Source organism: Pan paniscus, chromosome 13 (assembly GCF_029289425.2).
Source record: "Pan paniscus chromosome 13, NHGRI_mPanPan1-v2.0_pri, whole genome shotgun sequence".
Classification (NCBI taxonomy): Eukaryota; Metazoa; Chordata; class Mammalia; order Primates; family Hominidae; genus Pan; species Pan paniscus.
In genome coordinates this window covers 99257624-99277261 of record NC_073262.2, presented here as the reverse complement: position 1 = coordinate 99277261, position 19638 = coordinate 99257624, and the positions used below count along the sequence as shown (strand labels likewise).

The 19638-nt window shown below is 41.0% G+C and overlaps 1 protein-coding gene across 4 annotated transcripts in view; it reads right to left on the bottom strand.

Moving 5' to 3' along the window:
- CCDC150 (coiled-coil domain containing 150) overlaps positions 1 to 17549 on the bottom strand; it is a 93189-nt gene extending 75640 nt beyond the window's left edge. For 3 of the 4 annotated variants that reach the window (XM_055108915.1, XM_055108914.1, XM_055108916.2), the window contains exons 1-3: positions 17204 to 17549; positions 10462 to 10625; positions 98 to 318 (exon numbers count right to left, since the gene is read on the bottom strand). In XM_055108915.1, coding sequence (XP_054964890.1) covers positions 98 to 318; positions 10462 to 10625; positions 17204 to 17215 — 397 coding nt within the window. In that variant the 5' untranslated portion in view covers positions 17216 to 17549. The remainder of the gene's footprint in view (positions 1 to 97; positions 319 to 10461; positions 10626 to 17203) is intronic. The other variant, XM_055108917.2, reaches the window with a different exon arrangement.
- Positions 17550 to 19638: the final 2089 nt, after the last annotated feature.

Below are 19638 nucleotides of genomic sequence, written 5' to 3'. Positions count from 1 at the left end.
ACCGCACAGGAGGGGCATCAAGCAGCAGAAAGAAGGTCAGTAAAGAAAATCAAGCACCTATACAGGACCACATTTCTGATGATTCTTATCTCTATACCTGTTTTCTGAGGATTCAAATCCTTTTCAGTTTGCAGCCGAAAGATGTTCATCTTCAAGGACTGCATGAGGCTTTCAAGACGGCACATTCGATTTACCAGAAACTCACAGTTCTTCCATAAAATATCTGTTTTTCCTGCACAAATTGCTTCATTTTGGATAGGACTAATGACTTTCTGGCTGTCCAGGTCTTCTAAACAGTTTGGAGCTTCCAAATAGCCTCTGGACAAAGATCCCAATATAACAATATTATGCAATGCAATTTCTACTATGGTAATCCCAAAAACTGAGTCAATGTAACATTTCCAATAAGAATAATAATTGGAGAGTGACATCACCAACATGGCAGGCTTCTGACTCTCCCTCCACATAGGGACACACTAATCAATTCCCTCTGAGAATTGATTAATTGACACACAGATCAATTCCCTCTGAGAGAAAGTCAGAAACAAGTTGAGAGACTTTTCTGTATCCGGCAACTGAGAAAATATCCACATTGACTAGGTAGGAAAAGCTGAGGCACACTCAGGTCCAAACCCCACCCCAGGCACTGTGCCATCCAATTAAGAAGGTATCCCCAACACCTATCCTCTCCCTGAGGAGAGAAGGGTTTGGACCTCATATTTACCACCCTAACTCTAAGATTCCCCACAGTGTGGCTTTTAATTCACCTGCCTCTAGAAGCAGAAGGGATTAGAGGCATACACAAGTCTCCCCAGACCACAGAACAAAGAGGTGATTATATATGGGTGTGTAAGCACTTACAGAGGCTTCATACCCCAGGATCAGGGTAGAGAAGGGCCTACAACTCAAAGCTCCCAGTATCTGCCTGGAAGGGGTTGCCAGTGTACTCTGTCAACTGCTGCTGTTACCAGTTGAGCTTCATACAAGCCTGCATCAGGGAATTAACTGGGCTGACAAACATAACCTTTGGCAGCCTGAACGGGAGCTTGGCAGCCCCCAAGCCTATTCCCCTGGCTCACTCCATCAATAACTCCAGTCTACCAATTCCTCCTGGAAAAAGTTTTTCCATGCATCAAGCACCCCAACTTTTATAACTTCTACTTGAGGGACTGCATCTTAAACCTCCTAGCTCTAGGAATAGAAAGGATTAGGAATACAAGAGTCTCATATGAGAATCTCCCCAGATCACAATCCTAAGAGGTGGTTTTAAACAGGAGTGCAAGCAGTTCCAGGGACTACACCTCTTGGAAGCAGTGCAGAGAAAGTGCTGAAACACACAGTTCTATTTTTCACTAAAAAGGATTTCTTTGTACATTCTTCCAGTGAATACTCGATGGTCTGGCTTCTAACTAACTCGCATCAGGGAGTTAATGGGGCAGCCAAACAATACACCTCTGGCAGCCTAAATGAGAGCTTGGTACTTGCCAAGACTTCTCCCCTAGCTTGCCCCAGTGATAACTCCAAGTCTACAGAAGCTTCCTAAAAGTAGTTTGTCCACTTATCTAGTGACATAACTTCTACAGCTCTCATATAAGGACTACCTCCTTAGCCACTCAGCTCTGGGAGCTGATTTGGCTCTGCATTTCCAAGTCTCTCTAGACCACAGAAAACAAAGAGGTAGATATAAAACGGGCCCACTCCCAGTGGCCATACCCTCAGAGGATGTAGTCTGAATGACAGTAGTATAGGTATTTGCCACAGAGCTTCTCCCTGGCTTAGAGTGGAGAGAGATAAATGCCTGCCTTAGTGCAGATAAATAATGCCTGCTTTAGCGCAGTAAGGGATAAATACCTGCTCTCAGCTTCACCCTGAGGATAGAAGGAACTGGAACATGCATCTAACACCCTAATATTTTCAGCTGCATCTAGAGAGCGTGGCTTCTGTCTTACTGCTCTCATGGTACTAACAAGACTTGGCACATCTTAACCTTCTGGGGCCACCAAAAACAGAGATATCAGATTGTACACAGAGATTTGAGAGATACATTATAATTTCTGGCTGTACGAACTGGTAAGATCTCCTACATGAGGGCCAGTTTGACAAGACTGGGAGAGGTTACTGTCTTAATGTACAGAAACCAACACGGCGAGTTAAAAGAAAAATGAAGAAATAGGAAAATATGTTCCAAATAAAAGAATAAGATAAATCTCAAGAAACCGATCTTACTGAAATGGAGATATGTGGTTTTTCCAAGAGGGAATTCAAAATAATGGTCATAAAGATGCTCACCAAGGTCAGGAGAATAATGCAAGAACAAACAGAATTTCAACAAAAGAGAGTAAGAAAGTATAAAAAAGTACCTAACAAATCATATAGCCAAAGAATACAATAAGAGAAATGAAAAAATTCAATAGAGGGGTTCAATGGCAGACTATATGAAGTGGAAGTGAATAAGTAAACCTGATGACAGGTAACTGAAAATCATCCAATGTGAGGAGCAGAAAGAAAAAAAAAATGAAAAGGAGTGAAGATAGCTTATGGAACTTATGAGATACCATCAACAGAACAATATGCCATCATCAAAATTGCAGAAAGAAAAGTGAAAGGAACAGAAAACATATTCGAAGAAATAATAATAAAAAAAAAACTTCCCAAGCCTGGGGAAGGACATAGAAATCCAGATCCAAGAAACCCAAAGGACAACAAATAAGATGAACTCAAGAGTTCCATAGTCCCATACTTAGACACTTACATAGTGTGGATGTTTGTTCCCTCCAAGTCTCATGTTGAAATGTGATACCCATTGTTGGAGGTAAGGCCTGGTGGGAGCTGTTTGGGTCATGGGGCAGCTCACTCATGAATGTCTTGGCAATGAGTGAGTTCTCACTTTTTGTTCACACAAGAGCTGGCTATCTAAAGGAGCCTGGCATCTCCTCCTCTTTCTCTCACTTCCTCTCTCACTTCTTCTTCTTCACCTGCTCCCCCTTTGCCTTCCACCAGGATTGTAAGCTTCCTGAGGCCCTCATCAGAAGGTAAACCGATGCTGGTGCCATGCTTTTTAGCCTGCAGAAAACTATGAGCCAAATATATGTCTTTTCTTTATAAATTACCCAGCCTCAAGTATTCCCTTATAAGCAACACAAAATAAGCAACACAGAATGTTGGTAACAAAGAGTGAGGCATTGCTAAAAAGGTAATTGAAAATGTAAAAGCAGCTTTGGAACTGGGTAATGGGCAGAGATTGGAAGAGTTTGGAGGGCTCAGAAGAAAACAGGAAAACGAGGGAAAGTGGAACTTCTTAGAGACTTAAGTGCTTGTGATGAAAATGCCGACAGAAATATAGACAGAGGACATACTGATGAGGTCTTAGATGACAGAAATATAGACAGAGGACAGGCTGATGAGGTCTCAGATGAAAATGAGGAAGTTATTGGAAAATAAGAGTAAAGGTCACCCATGTGACACCCTAGCAAAGAACTTGGCTGCACTGTGTCCGTGCCCTTAGGGATCTGTGGAAATCTGGATTTAAGAGTGATGTCCTAGGGTATCCAGCAGAAGAAATCTGTAAGCAGTAAAATGTTCCAGAAGTGATGTAGCTGCTCTTAACAGTCTACAATTAGATATAGGAGCAAAGAAATGACTTAAGGTTGAAACGTATATTGAAAAGAGAAGTACAGTATAAAAATTTGGAAAATTGACAGCCTAGCCATGTGGTAGAGAATGAAAGAACATTTTCAGGAAAGGAATTCAAGTGGCCTGTGGAGCAACCATTTGCTAGAGAGATTAGCATGACTAAAAGGAAGCCAAATGCTAATAGCCAACGCAATGGGAAAAAGGCTCTGAAGGCATTTCAGAAATATTTGAAGCAGCCCCTCTTATCACAGGCCCAGAGGCCTAGGATGAAAGAATGGTTTTGGGGACTTGGTGTCACCGCCCTGCACCACCTCAGGAATGCTCCCCACATCCTGGCTGCTTTAGCTCTCACCATGGCTCAAAGGGCCCCAGATACAGCTCAGGTCACTGCTTCAGAGGACATAGGCCATAAGCCTTTGTAGTTTCCATGTGGTGCTAAGCTTGCAGGCATGCAGAATGCAAGAATGAAGGAGGCCTGGCAGCTTCCACCTGGATTTCAGAGGATGCATGAGAAAGCCTGGGTACCCATGCAGAAGCTCTCTGCAAAGGCTCTCCTCCTGCAACAGGCTTCTGCTAGGGCAGCACTGAAGGGAAATGTGGGACTGGAGTCCCCACAAACAGTCCACCTGGAGGCACTGCTCAGGGGAGCTGTGGGAATGAACCCACTCTCCAGACCCCAGGACACAGCCACTGGCAGCTTTCACCCTGAGCCTATAAAAGCCACAGGCACTCAACTCCAGCCCTTGAGAGCAGCCATGGAGGCTGCAACATGCAAAGCCAGAGGGACAGAGCTGTTCAAAGCCTTGGGGGCCCATCTGGCATACCAGTGTGCCCAGGATATGGGACAGAGAGTCAAAGATTGTTTTGGAGCTTTAAAGTGTGGGACCCATTGCTCCTTTCTTTTAGCCAATTTCTTCCTTTAGGAATGGGAATATTTACCCAATGTTTGTACCACATTGTATCTTGGAAGTAAATAACTTTCTTTTTGTCTTACAGGTTCACAAGTAGAAAGAACTTGCCTTGAGTCTCAGATGAGACTTTGGAATTGAGACTTGGGACTTCTGAATTAACGCTGGAATAAGCCTTTAGTGTACTATTGAGAAGTGATAATTATATTTTGCAGTGCAAGAAGAACAAGATTTGGGGTCCAAGGGTGGAATGATATAGTTTGGATGTTTGTCCCCTCCAAATCTCATGTTGAAATGTGATCTCCATTGTTGGAGGTAAGGCCTGGTGGGAGCTGTTAGGTCATAGGGGCAGATCCCTCATGAATGGCTTGGTGCCCTCCCCATGGTAATGAGTGAGTTCTCACTCTGTTAGTTCACATTGGTTGTTTAAAGGGGCCTGGTACCTCCTCCTCTCTCTTGCTCCCTCTCTCACCATGTGACTCACCTACTCCCCCTTTGCCTTCCACCATGATTGTAAGCGTCCTGAGGCCTCAACAGAAGTTGAGTAGTTGCTGGCACCATGTTTTTACAGCCTGCAGAACTATGAACCAAATATATCTCTTTTCTTTATAAATTACCCGGTCTCAAGTATTCCTTTATAGCAATGCACAATGGACTAACACAGACACATTATCATCAAATTGTCAAAAGTTAAAGACAAAGAGTTTTAAAAGCATCAAGGGAAAAGTAGCTTGTTACATACAAGAGAACCCATACTAGACTATCGATGAAGTTTTCAACAGAAACCTAGTAGGCAAGAAGAAAGTAGAATATATAGTCAAAATCCCAAAAGAAAAATAAAACTGTCAACCAAGAATACTATCTCAGCAATGCTATCTTTCAAAAACAAAGAGGCAATAAAGACTTTCTCAGACAAACAAAAGGTGAAGGAGTTTATTGCCACTACCTTACAAGAAAAACTAAAGAAAGTTCTTCAAGCTGAAGGTAAAGGATACTAATTAATAAAAGAAAATATCGGAAAGCATAAAAATCACTAATAAAAGTACTGTCAAATTCAAATCACTCTAATGCTGTAATAGCAGGTTATTAATCAATTATATCTCTAGTATACAGGTTAAAAGACGAAACTAATAAAAACAACTATAGCTACAATAATTTGCTAAGGGATACACATTATAAAAACATGTAATTTATCACATTAAGAACATAAATAGTGGGAGCAGGGAGAGTGAAAGTGTGGAGTTCAGCCATGCAGTAAAAATTAAATTGTTATCACCTTAAAATAGCCTACCGTGTTTTTTGTAATCCTCAGAATAACCACACAGCAAAATGAGAACACATTGGATAACCTAGAAGAAATGGACCAATTCCTAGAAATATGTAACCTACCAAGACTGAATAATGAAGAAACTGAAAATCTGAATAGGCCAATAAAGAGTAAGAAGATTGAATCAGTAATAAATAAAAAGTTTCCTCCTATCAAATAAAAACCCAGTACCAGATGGCATCACTGTGAATTTCAACCAAACATTTAATGCAGAATACCAATTCTTTTCAAACTGTCAAAAATTGAAGAGGAGTGAATACATCAAATTCGTTTTACAAGGCCAGCATTACCCTGAAATTAAAGGCAGACAAACACACTAAAAGAAAAGAAAATTACAGGTCAATATTCCTGAACACAGATGCAAAAATTATCAATAAAAACACTAGCAGCTGGTATGGTGGCTCACGCCTGTAATCCCAGCACTTTGGGAGGCCGAGGCACGCAGATCACAAGGCCAGGAGTTTGAGACCAGCCTGACCAACATGGTGAAACCCTGTCTTTATTGAAAATACAAAAATTAGCCAGGCGTGGTGGCACTTGCCTGTAATCCCAGATCCTCAGGAGGCTGAGGCAGGAGAATCGCTTGAACCCGGGAGGCAGAGGCTGCAGTGAGCCAAGATTACGCCACTGCACTCCAACCTGGGTGGCAGAGCAAGACTCAGTCTCAAAAACAAACAAAACAAAAAACAAACAAACAAAACACTAGCAAACCATCTTCCACAGTACAGTAAAAGGATCATTCACCATGATCAAGTGAGATTCATCCTTGAGATGCAACAACAGTTCAACACGCACAAATCAATAAATGTGATCCACTGTATTAACAGAATGAAGGATAAAAATTATATAATCATCTCAATAGATGTAGAGAAAGCATTTAACAAAATTCAACAATGTTTCATAATAAAAACTCTCAACAAATCAGGTATAGAAGGAACGTACCTCAACATAATAAACGCCATATATGATAAGCCCACAGCTAACATCATGCTCAACGGTGAGAAGCTGAAAGCTTCTGATCAGGACTGAAATAAGGATGCCCACTCTCACCAATTCTATTCAATGTACTGTTGTAAGTCCTAGCCAAAGCAATTAGAAAAGAAAAAGAAATAAAAGAAATCCAAACAGGAAAGGAGGAAGGGAAATTGTCTCTTTTTGTTGAAGACATACAAAATCTTATATACAGAAAACCCTAAAGACTCTACCAAAAAACGATTACAATAAATGAATTCAGTAAAGTTGCAGGATACAAAATCAACATACAAAAATCAGTAGCATTTCTATTCACTAACAATGAACTATCTGAAAAAGAAATTAAGAAAATAATCCCATTTACAATAGCACCAAAAAAGGACTCAGGAATAAGTTTAACCAAGGAGGTGAAAGATCTGTACAATAAAAACTCTAAAAGGCTGATGAAACAAATTGAGGATGACACAAATACAGTAATGAGTTATGTAATGACAGGGATACATTCTGAGATATGTGTTGTTAGATGATTTTGTCACTGTACGAACATCATAGAGTATATTTACCAAACATAGATGGTATAGCCCTCTCTGTACCTAGGCTATATCTCCTGGGCTATAAACTGGTATACCATGTTACCATATTGCATACTGTGGGCAACTGTAAAACAATGGTATTTGTATATCTAAACATAGAAAAAGTGATGCCTTGCACTGCAACATTACCATAGCTATGACATCACCAGATGATAGGAATTTTTCAGCTCCATTACAATCTTATGGGACCACCACTAATATACACTCTGTCACTGACTGAAATGTCCTTATGTGCCACATGACTGTAAACTGAAAGATATCCCAGGTTTATGGATTAGAAGAATTAATACTGTTAAAATGTCTATACTACCCAAAGCCATCTACAGATTCAGGGCAATCCCTATTAAAATCCCAATGTCATTCTTCATAGAAATAGAAAAACCTGAAAATTCATATGGAACCACAAAAGACCCCCAAAATAGCCAAATCAATCTTGAGCAAAAATAACAAAGGTGGAGGCATTGCATTAGCTAATTTCAAATATATTACAAAGCTATAGTAATAAAGAGAGCATAGTAGCAGCACAAAAAGACACATTGTCCAATGAAATAGAATAGATAGCCCAGAAATAAACCCATGCATTTATGGTCAATTGATTTTCAACAAAGGTGCCAAGAATACACAATGGGGAAAGGACAGTCTCTTTAACCAAGTATTAGGAAAACTGACTATCCACATACAGAAGAATGAAATTGGGCCCTTATTTCACCCCATATACTAGAATCAACTCAGAATGGATTAAAGACAGATGTAAAACATAAGACCTGAAACTAAAACTACTAGAAGAAAACACGAGGGAAAACCTCTTTGACATTGGTCTCAGCAATGATTTCTTGGATATGACTCCCAAAGCACAGGCAACAAAAGCAAAAATAGACAAATAGGAATGCATCAAACTAAAAGTCTTCTGCACAGCAATCAAAACAATCAACAGAATGAAGAGACAATTCACGGACTGGCAAAAGATATTTGCAAATCATACATCTGATAAAGGACTAATATTCAAAATATACAAGAAACTCAAACTACTCAATAACAAGAAAACAACCTTATTTTTTAAACACGGACAAAAACCGGAATAGACATTCCTCAAATGAAGACATACAAATGGCCAACTTGATACATTAAAAAAATACTCAACATCACAAATCATCAGGGAAATACAAATTAAAACCACGGTGAGAAAACCTCACACCTGTTAGAACGGCTACTATCAAAAAGATGAAAGATAACAAGCTGGCAAGGGTATTGAGAAAAGGGAACCCCCTGTACATAGTTGATGGGAATGCAAATTAGTATAGCCATTTTGGAGAACAGCATGGAGGTTCCGCAAAACACTAAAAGTAGAACTGCCATAGGATCCAGCAATCCCACTTCTGGGTACGTATCCCAAGGAATTGAAATCAGTATGTTAAAGGGATATATGCACTCCTGTGTTCACTGTAGCACTATTCACAATAGCCAAGATATAGAAACAACCTAAATGCCCATCAATAGGGAAATAAGCCAGGCATGGAAAAACAAATATGCATGATTTCACTTATATGTAAATCTTAAAAAGTCAAACTCATAGAAGTAGAATGTAGAACAGTAGTTAACAAAGGCTGGGTAAAGGTGAGGAGGTGGACAGGGAAAGAAGAGATCGTTCGTCAGAGTACAAAGCTCCAGTTTAAGAAGAGGTATAAGTTCTAGCGATCCACTGCAAAGTACCTTGACTATAATTAATAATAACGTATTGTATATTTCAAAATTCTTAAAAGATTAATTTTAAATCTTTTTGCCACAAGGAAATAAGTATGTGAGGTGACGGATATGTTAATTAGCCTGATACAATAATTCTACAATGTATGCATGCATCATAGCGTCACATTTACCCCATAAATATATACAATTATTTGTCAATTAAAAATAAAATATAAAAAAAGAAAAAAGAATAGACTAGTTAACAAGCATTTATTAACCACTCCAATTTTAAATATATTTCTTGTTATTAGGTAAAGATGAGGCCAATGTGTGATAAGTGAGGACCACTGACTTTTTAATTGTTGTTTATTTTAATATGGATTTTTCATAAACCTTTTCTTGTTATGTAGAAACAAGGGATAAAATATGTTAAATATTTAAAGTGTGATAATTAGGTACATAATATATACATGCATTTAAAATATGTATGCATATATGTTTATATGCATATTTTATATGCATAAAAATGTTAAATGTTAATTCTATTATAGTGAACTAATTATTAAAGTCAGCATGGAGGCAATATATTCATGTTTTTAGAAAATTTTTAAAGTCATAATAAATATTCCTATTGTGTTACCAACATGCTCAACATTTGAACCAAATTTAATCTTTAACTGCTAAAGGGTTATTTATTCCATGGGTATTATACCGACTATACTAATTTTATATCTTTTCTGAGAGACACTCAGGAAATATATATGTAATTTTTAAAAAATCATACCAGTAAATTCTCAATTGGCTGCTTAAGCCCACAGATTCTGCAGGCCATTGATAATCCAACTTTTAATAACTTCTTTAGAAGCACTAGGGGAAAAAAATTTTTTTTTAGTATCTCATTCTAAATTATAAAATTTTTAAAGACTTCAAAAACCCCTTTTAATTTATAATAAATATGGGAGAAGAAAATGACCAAATTAATGGCATGAAGCAACATTTTAGCTTTTAACCTTAATATGTCTCTTTTTATTTTAAAATGAGAACAAATCTTTTTTTATTACATGAAAAATTACATGTTTGTTTTTAATCAAGTGAACAGAATACCAAAGTTTGTATACCTAATTAACACATTTTAAATATCTGTTTAGGAAAAAAGTGATAGTAGCTCTAGCTCTATCACAGAATGACAACTCTTCATTTTGCAAATGTTTTCTAAGTGATGCTCAAATGAAAATTATTTCTCAGTTCTTTTGCAAATATCCATCTCATCTGCCAAACTACTGTGACTTAATAAGCAGTGAAGCAAAATTCTTCAACCTACAGAGATGTAGTTCATTTTTGTTACCTTTTTTCACCAAAATCCAACATTATTAGGTCATCTCTCAGTGAACTGGTCTGTTCCTCAACTATTCTCATCCTTTGCTGAAGTACTGTGAATGTTTCAGAAGCTGTAGCGTTGATGTGGGTTGGAGAAAGGACCGGTCTGGACACTGTAGTTTCCATATGTACCTAAGAATACAGTCACAATCTTAGTGTGGTAGGTCCTATTATTGTTCAAAAATAGTCACTGCCATTCCTGTGCCAGGATTAGGCATCACTGTCCTGTTGAACTCAGGAATGGTGATGTGTTCTGCTTTGGCCAATTAAATGTAGGTGGAAGTTATAAGAGCCAGCTTGTTCTTCACCATCTGTCTCTTTTCCCTCCCCTATGAGATGAGCAACACCCCAGGTAGGACTTTCTCCAGGCACTAGGATCCCACGGTGACAATGACATCAAACAGACCCACAACCCATTCATGATATACAGTGTGGATGTCATGACATACAATAAACCTATGTTGTTGTAAGCCATTAAGATTGTTGAGTACTTTATTTCATCATAATTTAGTCTATTCTATTTGCCACTATTAGTGACACACAAGGACCTATGACTTGCTGAGGGAATGGCTTTTATTACTAGCCATTTTCAGCATAACATTATTACCATTCAACCTTCTTGAAAAACATTCTATACTTGGACCTCTGCACAGTTGTCATAAAATAAATGACTTACCAACTATGTATCCTGCATTGAAGCAGCATTTTAAAAAATAACATGCAACCTTAACTTCAAGCAAGAGCAAAGACCTTTCTACAGCTATTGACATCAACTTTCCACAGACTCCTCCCCCAAAACGCAATGAAAATAAATAAGAATAGTGAGAATACTTTCAAGATATTAGTGACAGAAGCAGAATTAGCTTATATGTGGTCACAACGTGTAAATGAATCACGTTCAATGACAAGGTAATTGGTGAAAACTTTAAAAACATTGCCCTGCAACTCCGTTCTCTACAGACATTTCTCTACTAATCATGCTGTAAGCCTTAGCCATTTCTAGCGATAGTGTTCGTATGGGAATGTGTTCACAAGGGTCCAACTTGGGATATCAGGAATACACCTTTGTACCCACCTCCTATGTCATCAGGTATTTCCCTGACCCTTACCTTCCTGGAAGTGAAAGGGGGGTCCACCTCATGTTCAAGTTGCTGAAGGTGGTCCTGGGACCCAAGGCAAGAATTCATGAAGTGGGAGGACTGGTGGCAGGATTTAAGGGAGCAAGAATCATGGTGGGGCTGAGCTTGCTATACCCGCTGAGGATGTTTCTTCATCCTGAAATAGCTCTCCAATTCACTTTGTATCTTCTTCCCAAAGGTTCCAGAAAATGGCCTATTTTTTTCTTTTTCGAGGCAGAGTCTTGCTCTGTCACCTAAGCTGGACTGAAATGGAGCGATCTTGGCTCACTGCAACCTCCACCTCCTAAGTTCAAGCAATCCTCCCACCTCAGCCTCTCGGGTAGCTGAGATTACAGTTATGTGCCACCATGCCCAGCTAATTTTTTTTTTTTGTATTTTTAGTAGAGACGGGGTTTCACCATGTTGGCCAGGCTGGTCTCAAACTCCTGACCTCAAGTGATCTGCCAGCCTCAGTCTCCCAAAGTGCTGGCATTACAGGCATGAGCCATCACGCCCAGCCTATTTTTCTTTTCACTCTTACTATGGTGTTTCTGACCAGAATTTTTCTTTCATGCCCTACTGTGAAACATTTTTTGACACACGCTTTTTGCATTCTTTAGATTTGCTGTTAAGTCAGCTTAAGGACATGGGGTGAAAGAAGCTCCCTTCTATTAATTAACTTTCATTTTTTTCAGTTCATTCCTGAAGGAAAGACAAAGACATGCAGATATTGATGCAGTCTCTGGACACGCAAAATATTCGAAGTGGGGTTCCTCTACATTTCTGGGAAAAAAAAAACTGATGTGGAGACTCCTGGTAATGTTACCACATGAGCCAGTATAGTATTCCTCAAGTAGTAAAAGAAAGAGCCTCTGAGTAAGCCCGTCGGGCTGGATCAGCTGCCATAAACCAGGGCTGCAGTTGGTGGAGCCACCAACAGCACTGGGTGGGGAAAAAATGGAGGGGTAACAATGGAGAAACACCTCCATTCTATTTTCTGTCACCTGCTGTCCAGCTACTGACCTAGAGATAAATCATGCCAAAGATGGGGAGAAAACCTAGGGAAAGGGTGGCTAATAGGGTGTGCGCAGACACAGCTCCTTTGTCCTCTCTCCAAAAGAAGCAGAAAAGCTCATGACCCCAGCCTCGCCTCAGCAGGCACACTCATGTGATATATTCTGGCCAAAGAGACTTTGGGCAGAAGTTTGCAAAAGGGCTCCTAGGCAGACTTTTGTTTTTCTAGATTAAAAAAAGAGTAATGATGGCACCTGTCTTTTCCTACCCCCTTACAATTCCCAGAGCGTTCCATCAGTCAGGTATGCAGCAGCTCACTCTCAAATATAAACGAAGAGCCAAGGATCACCAGTGTCTGATAAACACAAGGAAAAGGCAGAGAACCTCAGACTATGTTGACACTTGGGCAAAACCAGTAATCTTCAAACTCTGCTTATGTGAGATAAAAAACTTTTTTTTGTTTGTTTTAGTCACTTTCTTCTACATATAGTAGGCCCAGGCATTAGCTGGTGGAAAAACAAGTAGAAGGAAGAAGTAAAAATGACAAGCAGTGCTGGAGAGGGGAAGGGAGAACAATTTCTGTGGCAATTTATTAGACCCAGGTAGCTGGTTATAATATAGAGTCTTGTCTATGTTCATTTATATCAGAAGCCAAGCACATAATACTAATACTCATATTGCAAAAGTCTATCTTTGGAAAAAAATGGAAATGGAGAAGCTCCCCCACATATTTTGAATAGGATGCAGATTCCCAACTAAAATTTTTTCATGTAATTGTTCAAATGTTTAGTTTTGTTGATATTTCCCTAAGGAACCTATGATCTGTATTAAATGCTTACATTGGCGCTCCATGACATGTGTACATTCAGCCACGAAAACAAAACAGCAAATCATTTAAATTGCTTAATTTGTTTTTTAAAAAAAGAAGGTCCAACATGTCGCGGTAGGAATTTGGTTTGCATCCACACTGAGTGCCACCCGACCCTGCTCTACACTGAAGCTTCTCAGGCTTCCATAGAGAAAATATACTTTCAAAAAGGAGGAACCAACTTGGCCCAGCCTCTGAGGGGAAGGAGGTTTATAGAAAATTCACCCTAAGAAGGCGAGATTGAGGTGACTCGGACACTGATTGATGGTTGGCAGGGGACAAAGCTTTTGAGTGAAATACATGGTGTTGTCCTTAAAATATCCTCTTAGTCAATCGCTGAGAATCCTGTTCAGGTCATCAAAGTTGCTGATACAAAAATTAAATAAGCCAATCTAGCCTTTGGGGATTTACTAAAAACAGATCTCATGGCCAGGCACAGTGGCTCATGCCTGTAGTCCCAGCATTTTTGAAAGGCCTATGTCGGAGGATCACTTGAGGCCAGGAGTTCCAGACCAGCCTGGCCCACATGGCAGGACCCTATTCTCTTCCTAAAATTTTTAAAAATGAGCTGGGCATGGTGGCCTGTGCCTGTAGCCCTAGCTACTTGGGAGGCTGATGCAGGAGGATCACTTGAGCCCAGGAGGTAGAGGCTGCAGTGAGCTATGATTGTGCCACTGCACCCCAGCCTGGGTGACAAAGCAAGACCTTGTCTCTAAAAAAAAATAAAAAATGAAAACAAGTCTCAGGGTTAGTTAAAAACCTTCCCTCCCAACCACCACCTCCACTTCCCACCATGGGAAAACAAAAACAAAAACCAAACAATGCCAAGGTCAGGAGAGTCCTTGGAAGCAAGGGAGGGGGCGGTAATGGCTGAGTAGCAAGAGGACAGCCTTAAAGCCACCAGGCAGAGTCCCTGAGTATCTGGGAGGCTGTTAAAGTATGAGATAAGAACTTTCAATCCAGTAAATTAATCTACCAAGTTGGGGCTTAAAGTTAGAGATTCTCATTTTCACTGCAGTTGCTCATACCCTTGCCTGTCCTCCCCATCTGGTAGGCCCAAAGCAGGGGTAGCAGAAATGCCACCCACACCCCTACATACATAAATACACGCACACTCTCCAATGGCCACTTGGCAGATCCTCATAAGTCATAGTTCTATGGCTCATAGTCTAAGAAGCACAGTCTTACATGAAAACAATCTACCTCTAATGGCTGACATTCTAGCAAAGAGACAACAGCTTTAACATATCTGTGCTTTGTTGTGTTTGAAAAGGAGCAAATATTGATTGCTGCCTTGAACCTAAGTCCTAACGCTTGATAGTAACAATAATAAAAATACTGAGATATAAACTTTTATTTTTAAAAAAGTTCATTCATAACTAATTTCTATGCATATATCATTATCAAACTAATAGAATTCTGTCTTAATGTTTAGGGAGAATATTTCCAAAGAGCTTCTAGGCAGGTAACCTTATGGAAAGCATGGCAAGAAAAAGACCAATGTCACAAGTAATATACTAGTAAGAACCAGATGACTTTGAAAAGAGAACACATGCTTCTGCGGACACAGGCTCCATTCCTACACCTGGCAATAGGTGTACACTGGCAAAAGCATATACAAGTACATGCTGTTGGTTCCAAAATAACAGTCCAGGGAGTCAATGTTGTTTATCACAACCACTAGAAAATAATATGGTAACACTGTCTTCATTCACTCACACATCTAACAAATATTTCCTGAACATTTACCATGAGCCACACACTGTTATAGGCAATGGGGCGGGGGGCAGGGGTTGGGTAGAGCAGTACGAACAAAACTCCCTGCCTTCGTGGAGCTTATATTCCAGCTGAAGAAGACAGACACTAAGTAAAATACATAGTTTGTTTATTGGTGATAAGTGCAAAGGAGGAAAATGAAATAGGAAAGAACATGGTATGGAGGCTACAGGGCAGATTTTCATTTTAAACAGGGTGGTCAAAGAAGGCCTCATAACATTTGAGCCAAGACCTGTTATATAGATATCAGAGGGCAGAAAGGCCCAGAAGACGGAAACAGCAAGTGCAAAGGCCTTAAGTTAGAAGGTCTGATGAGTCCACACATAATAAAGAGGTGGGTTTGGCTGGAGAGGAAGGAGTAACACAGAGAACATTGAGAGATGAGGTCAGACGGTAATAATAAAACCAGAATACGGCTGCGCGCGGTGGCTCACGCCTGTAATCCCAGCACTTTGGGAGGCCGAGGCGGGCAGATCAAGAGGTCAGGAGATCGAGACCATCCCGGCTAACACGGCAAAACCCCGTCTCTACTAAAAATACAAAAATAAATAAATAAATAAAAAATTAGCCGGGCGTGGTGGCGTGCTCCTGTAGTTTCAGCTACTCGGATGGCTGAGGCAGGAGAATGGTGTGAACCCAGGAGGCGGAGCTTGCAGTGAGCTGAGACTGCTGCACTCCAGCCTGGGCGACAGAGCGAGACTCCGTTTCAAAAAAACAAAAAACAAAAAAACAAAAAACAGAATACACAGAGCCTTGAAGGCCATTGTAGAAGTCTGGCTTTTGCCGTCAGTGATTCTCAGAGTCACTGGAGGTCTATAGCTGAGGAATGCTATCCAACTTTCCTTTTAACTGGATCATTTTGACTCCCTCCCACTCCAAATGGTGGAAGAACAAAAGCAGAAGTAGAGATGCTGCTGGCCAGAACCAAGGAGACAGCAGCGGTATTCCTACTGTAAGAAGTGGTTAGTGGTTAGATATACTTGAAAGATAGCTTTTGCTGATGCATTAGATATGAGATATGAGGGAAAGGAAGAAGCCAAGATTACTACAGGGTTTTTGGCCTGGATGGTGCTATCACTGAGACAATGCAAACTTATAAAGGAAGAATCCGTTTTGTGGGAAAGATAAAGAGTAGTTTTTAAAATGTCAAATTTAAAACATGAAAGATACCAAATACATTATTGAATTTGTGGATCTGAAGTTTGGGGGTGAGGTGTGGACTGGAGACTAATTTCTGAAGAGCTCAAGAAAACCGTAAGGAGGGATAACAGAGAACACAAAGGATTAAAGGACCTAGTCCTGAGCACGCCAAGATTAACAAATTAGAAGCATGTGGCGGGGGGGGGGGCATTTAAACGGACTAATACGAAATTCTCTGAAGTGGGGTTAAAAATAGACATTTTTCTATCTTTAGAGCCTAGTACAGTGCCTGGGAAATTATAGGTGGTAAATAAACAGGAGAATACTTCGACAGGAATTTAACGAATGTCTATTCCGTTCTAGCAAGAGCGCCAGGTACTGCGGAAACCGTAAAGACCAAGTGCAAATTCCTGACACCTATATTCTGGTAAGCAAGCCAGGGAGGATTAACTGGTGGCAAAAATCAAACATTAACGCCGAAATAGCCTTCCCAGGAACCTATTAAACTCCAACTTAACACATAAATAAAGGTGGTATTGGGCTTATCTGGAGGCTTCGGTGGCTATCTCCCATCCCTCAGCTGGAGCCAGGCCAATGCAAACTTCGCTCCTAAATGGCTTTCACCGGCAGCCAACGCCAAAGCGCCTTAAATCAGGGCCCTGAGGTCCAGGGAGTGAGACTGGACTCCGTCAGGACAGGGAGAGGGCGCCAGGGAGTGGTGACTGTCCTTATCTGAGCCGACGCCTCGCGAGCCTCCGACCACCGCTCAGCAGCCCGGGGCCCGGCAGCCTCACCTTACAGTCCATCTGTCCGCCTGAGGCTCCGTACTGCAGCAGGCGAGCCGGTTTCCATGGAACTAACACAGCATTTTAAACCAACCCGCTCCCCGGCGCAGTAGCTCCGGTACGCAGGCGCACCCGTGGCAGGGCATGTCGGGAACTGTAGTTTTCCCGGCCCAGGAGGGCCCTCCGCCCTGGGCGGGACCCAGGCCAGCATCCGGCGGCGCTCAGGGAATGCGTAGCGCCGTGAACCGAATGGCTGCAGGCTCCACTGTGCTCGCGAGCGGGGCACGCCGGGATATGTAGTTTCAGGCCCCTGCCCTCCGGGAGGTCCTGTGCTGCCCACTTCACAGTGACTTGTCTCCGCCTGGTGAACTCGCGGTGTTCTGCTAATCTTGGTAAATACATACCCTACAGCAGAGTAACGACCATAAAAATTGGTTAAAAATTCAGAGCTTAAACATTCTTCTCGTTAAAGGAAAAATCAAGTCCCTCTTCGTCCTCGTCCATAATGGCCACATGGAGAGTAAAACACAGAAATCTGTTTTCAGGTCTTTCGTCTCTTCAGCATAAATTATTTCTTGCCCTGTCTACAAGTTAATAGGTATTTGTAAATCTGAGTGTAAGTAGCTATGAAACGAAAAAGAGCATTGAGCTGTCCCTGGTTTTTTTGGTGGTTTGCTTTTTTGAGATAGGGTCTTCCTCTGTCGCCAAGGGTGGATTACGGTGGTGCGATCTCGACTCACTGCAGCCTCGACCTCCCGAGCTCAAGCGATCCTCCCATCTCAGCCTCCCCAGTATCTGGGACCACAGGCGAGCGCCACCACGTCTGGCTAATTTTTGTATTTGTTCGTGGAGGCGGGGTTATCACCATATTGCTCAGGCTGGTCTCTTTGGGCTCTAGCCATCCGCCCACCTCGGCCTCCCAAAGTCCTGGGATTACAGGCGTGCATCACCACACCAGCGTTTCTGAGTTGTTTTGCTTTAAGAATATGTATTCTCGGCCGGGCGCGGTGGCTCACGCCTGTAATCCCAGCACTTTGGGAGACCGAGGCGGGCGGATCACGAGGTCAGGAGATCGAGACCATCCTGGCTAACACGGTGAAACCCCGTCTCTACTAAAAATACAAAAAATTAGCCGGGCGTGGTAGCGGGCGCCTGTAGTCCCAGCTACTCGGGAGGCTGAGGCAGAATGGCGTGAACCCGGGAGGCGGAGCTTGCAGTGAGCCGAGATCGCGCCACTGCACTCCAGCCTGGGCGACAGAGCGAGACTCCGTCTCAAAAAAAAAAAAAAAAAAAAAAAAAAGAATATGTATTCTCACTTAAGGGAAAGCCTTCTATAGTGCAAAGACGCGGCTTTGCGTTTTGGTAGCTGGACAGAACACCTGTTATCCCTGCCAGGGCAATTAAAATGCATTTCTCTCTTCTCCCTGAGAGTGCAGCCAAGAATCACTTCAGCCCTCTCATATAAGCAATCAGATCCGAGATGAGACCTCATTTACTTAGCCTGACAATTGATCTTGCTATTCTAATTCTTTTCATAGCGGAGTCTCAATGTGAGATGCAGAGACTGCCCATCAAACCACAGCCATATTCATCAAGCTTTGAGCCGATCCGATGAAGGAGAAATGAGCACTGCATACATTATTCAGAGAAAGGGACGAAATAAAGCTTTTAATAGGAAATGAAAATGTATTTTAAAGCGTCAGTGCAAACAGCCAATTATTTTCATTATGTATGTTTTATCTTGCAATGACCTCTGGTTTATCAGTGGAATTAAGAGATGAGTGATACATGTATCCACGTGTTTTTGTGTAATGAGAGTTTTCACCTTCTCCTCAAATCTCCATATTAAGCAGCAGTCAGGGAACCAAACTGATTAAATTCGTGTTTTTCATTTGTTTTCCCTTATTCACTGTCTGGCAAACCGTATAAGAACTTAAGCAATTACAAACTTAGAGAAAAGGACCTGAAGTCTTCAATAAACTTGAAATCAGGGAGTATAGTCCTCCAACTTTGTCCTTTTTCAAATTTGTTTTGGCTGTTCCTTTAACTTTCTAGTTCCTTTACCTTTCTCCCAAATTTTTTGAATCAACTTGTTGATACCTACAAAAATTCTGCCAGGATTTTGATTGAAATAATGCCAAACATACCGATTTTCTTGCTGATTTCCCTCTTGATTTTCAGTTGATAAATAGTTCTCAGACATTACCCCATTTATCAAACAAGATCATTTCATTCATGGAAATCCTGGATATTCCATGAAGACCACATTCTGTTTCACTGCGATAACCTCCTAACTGGTTTTCCTATTACCCCTTCCAAAGTATCCTTCATATGGCTACCAGATCTTTTAAAAAAGTAAATCTGATTATCTCAGGTCTTTGCTTAAAGACATTTAATCGTTCCCCCATTGAACTAAAAGTTTTCCGTTGAGCAGGATGAAGACC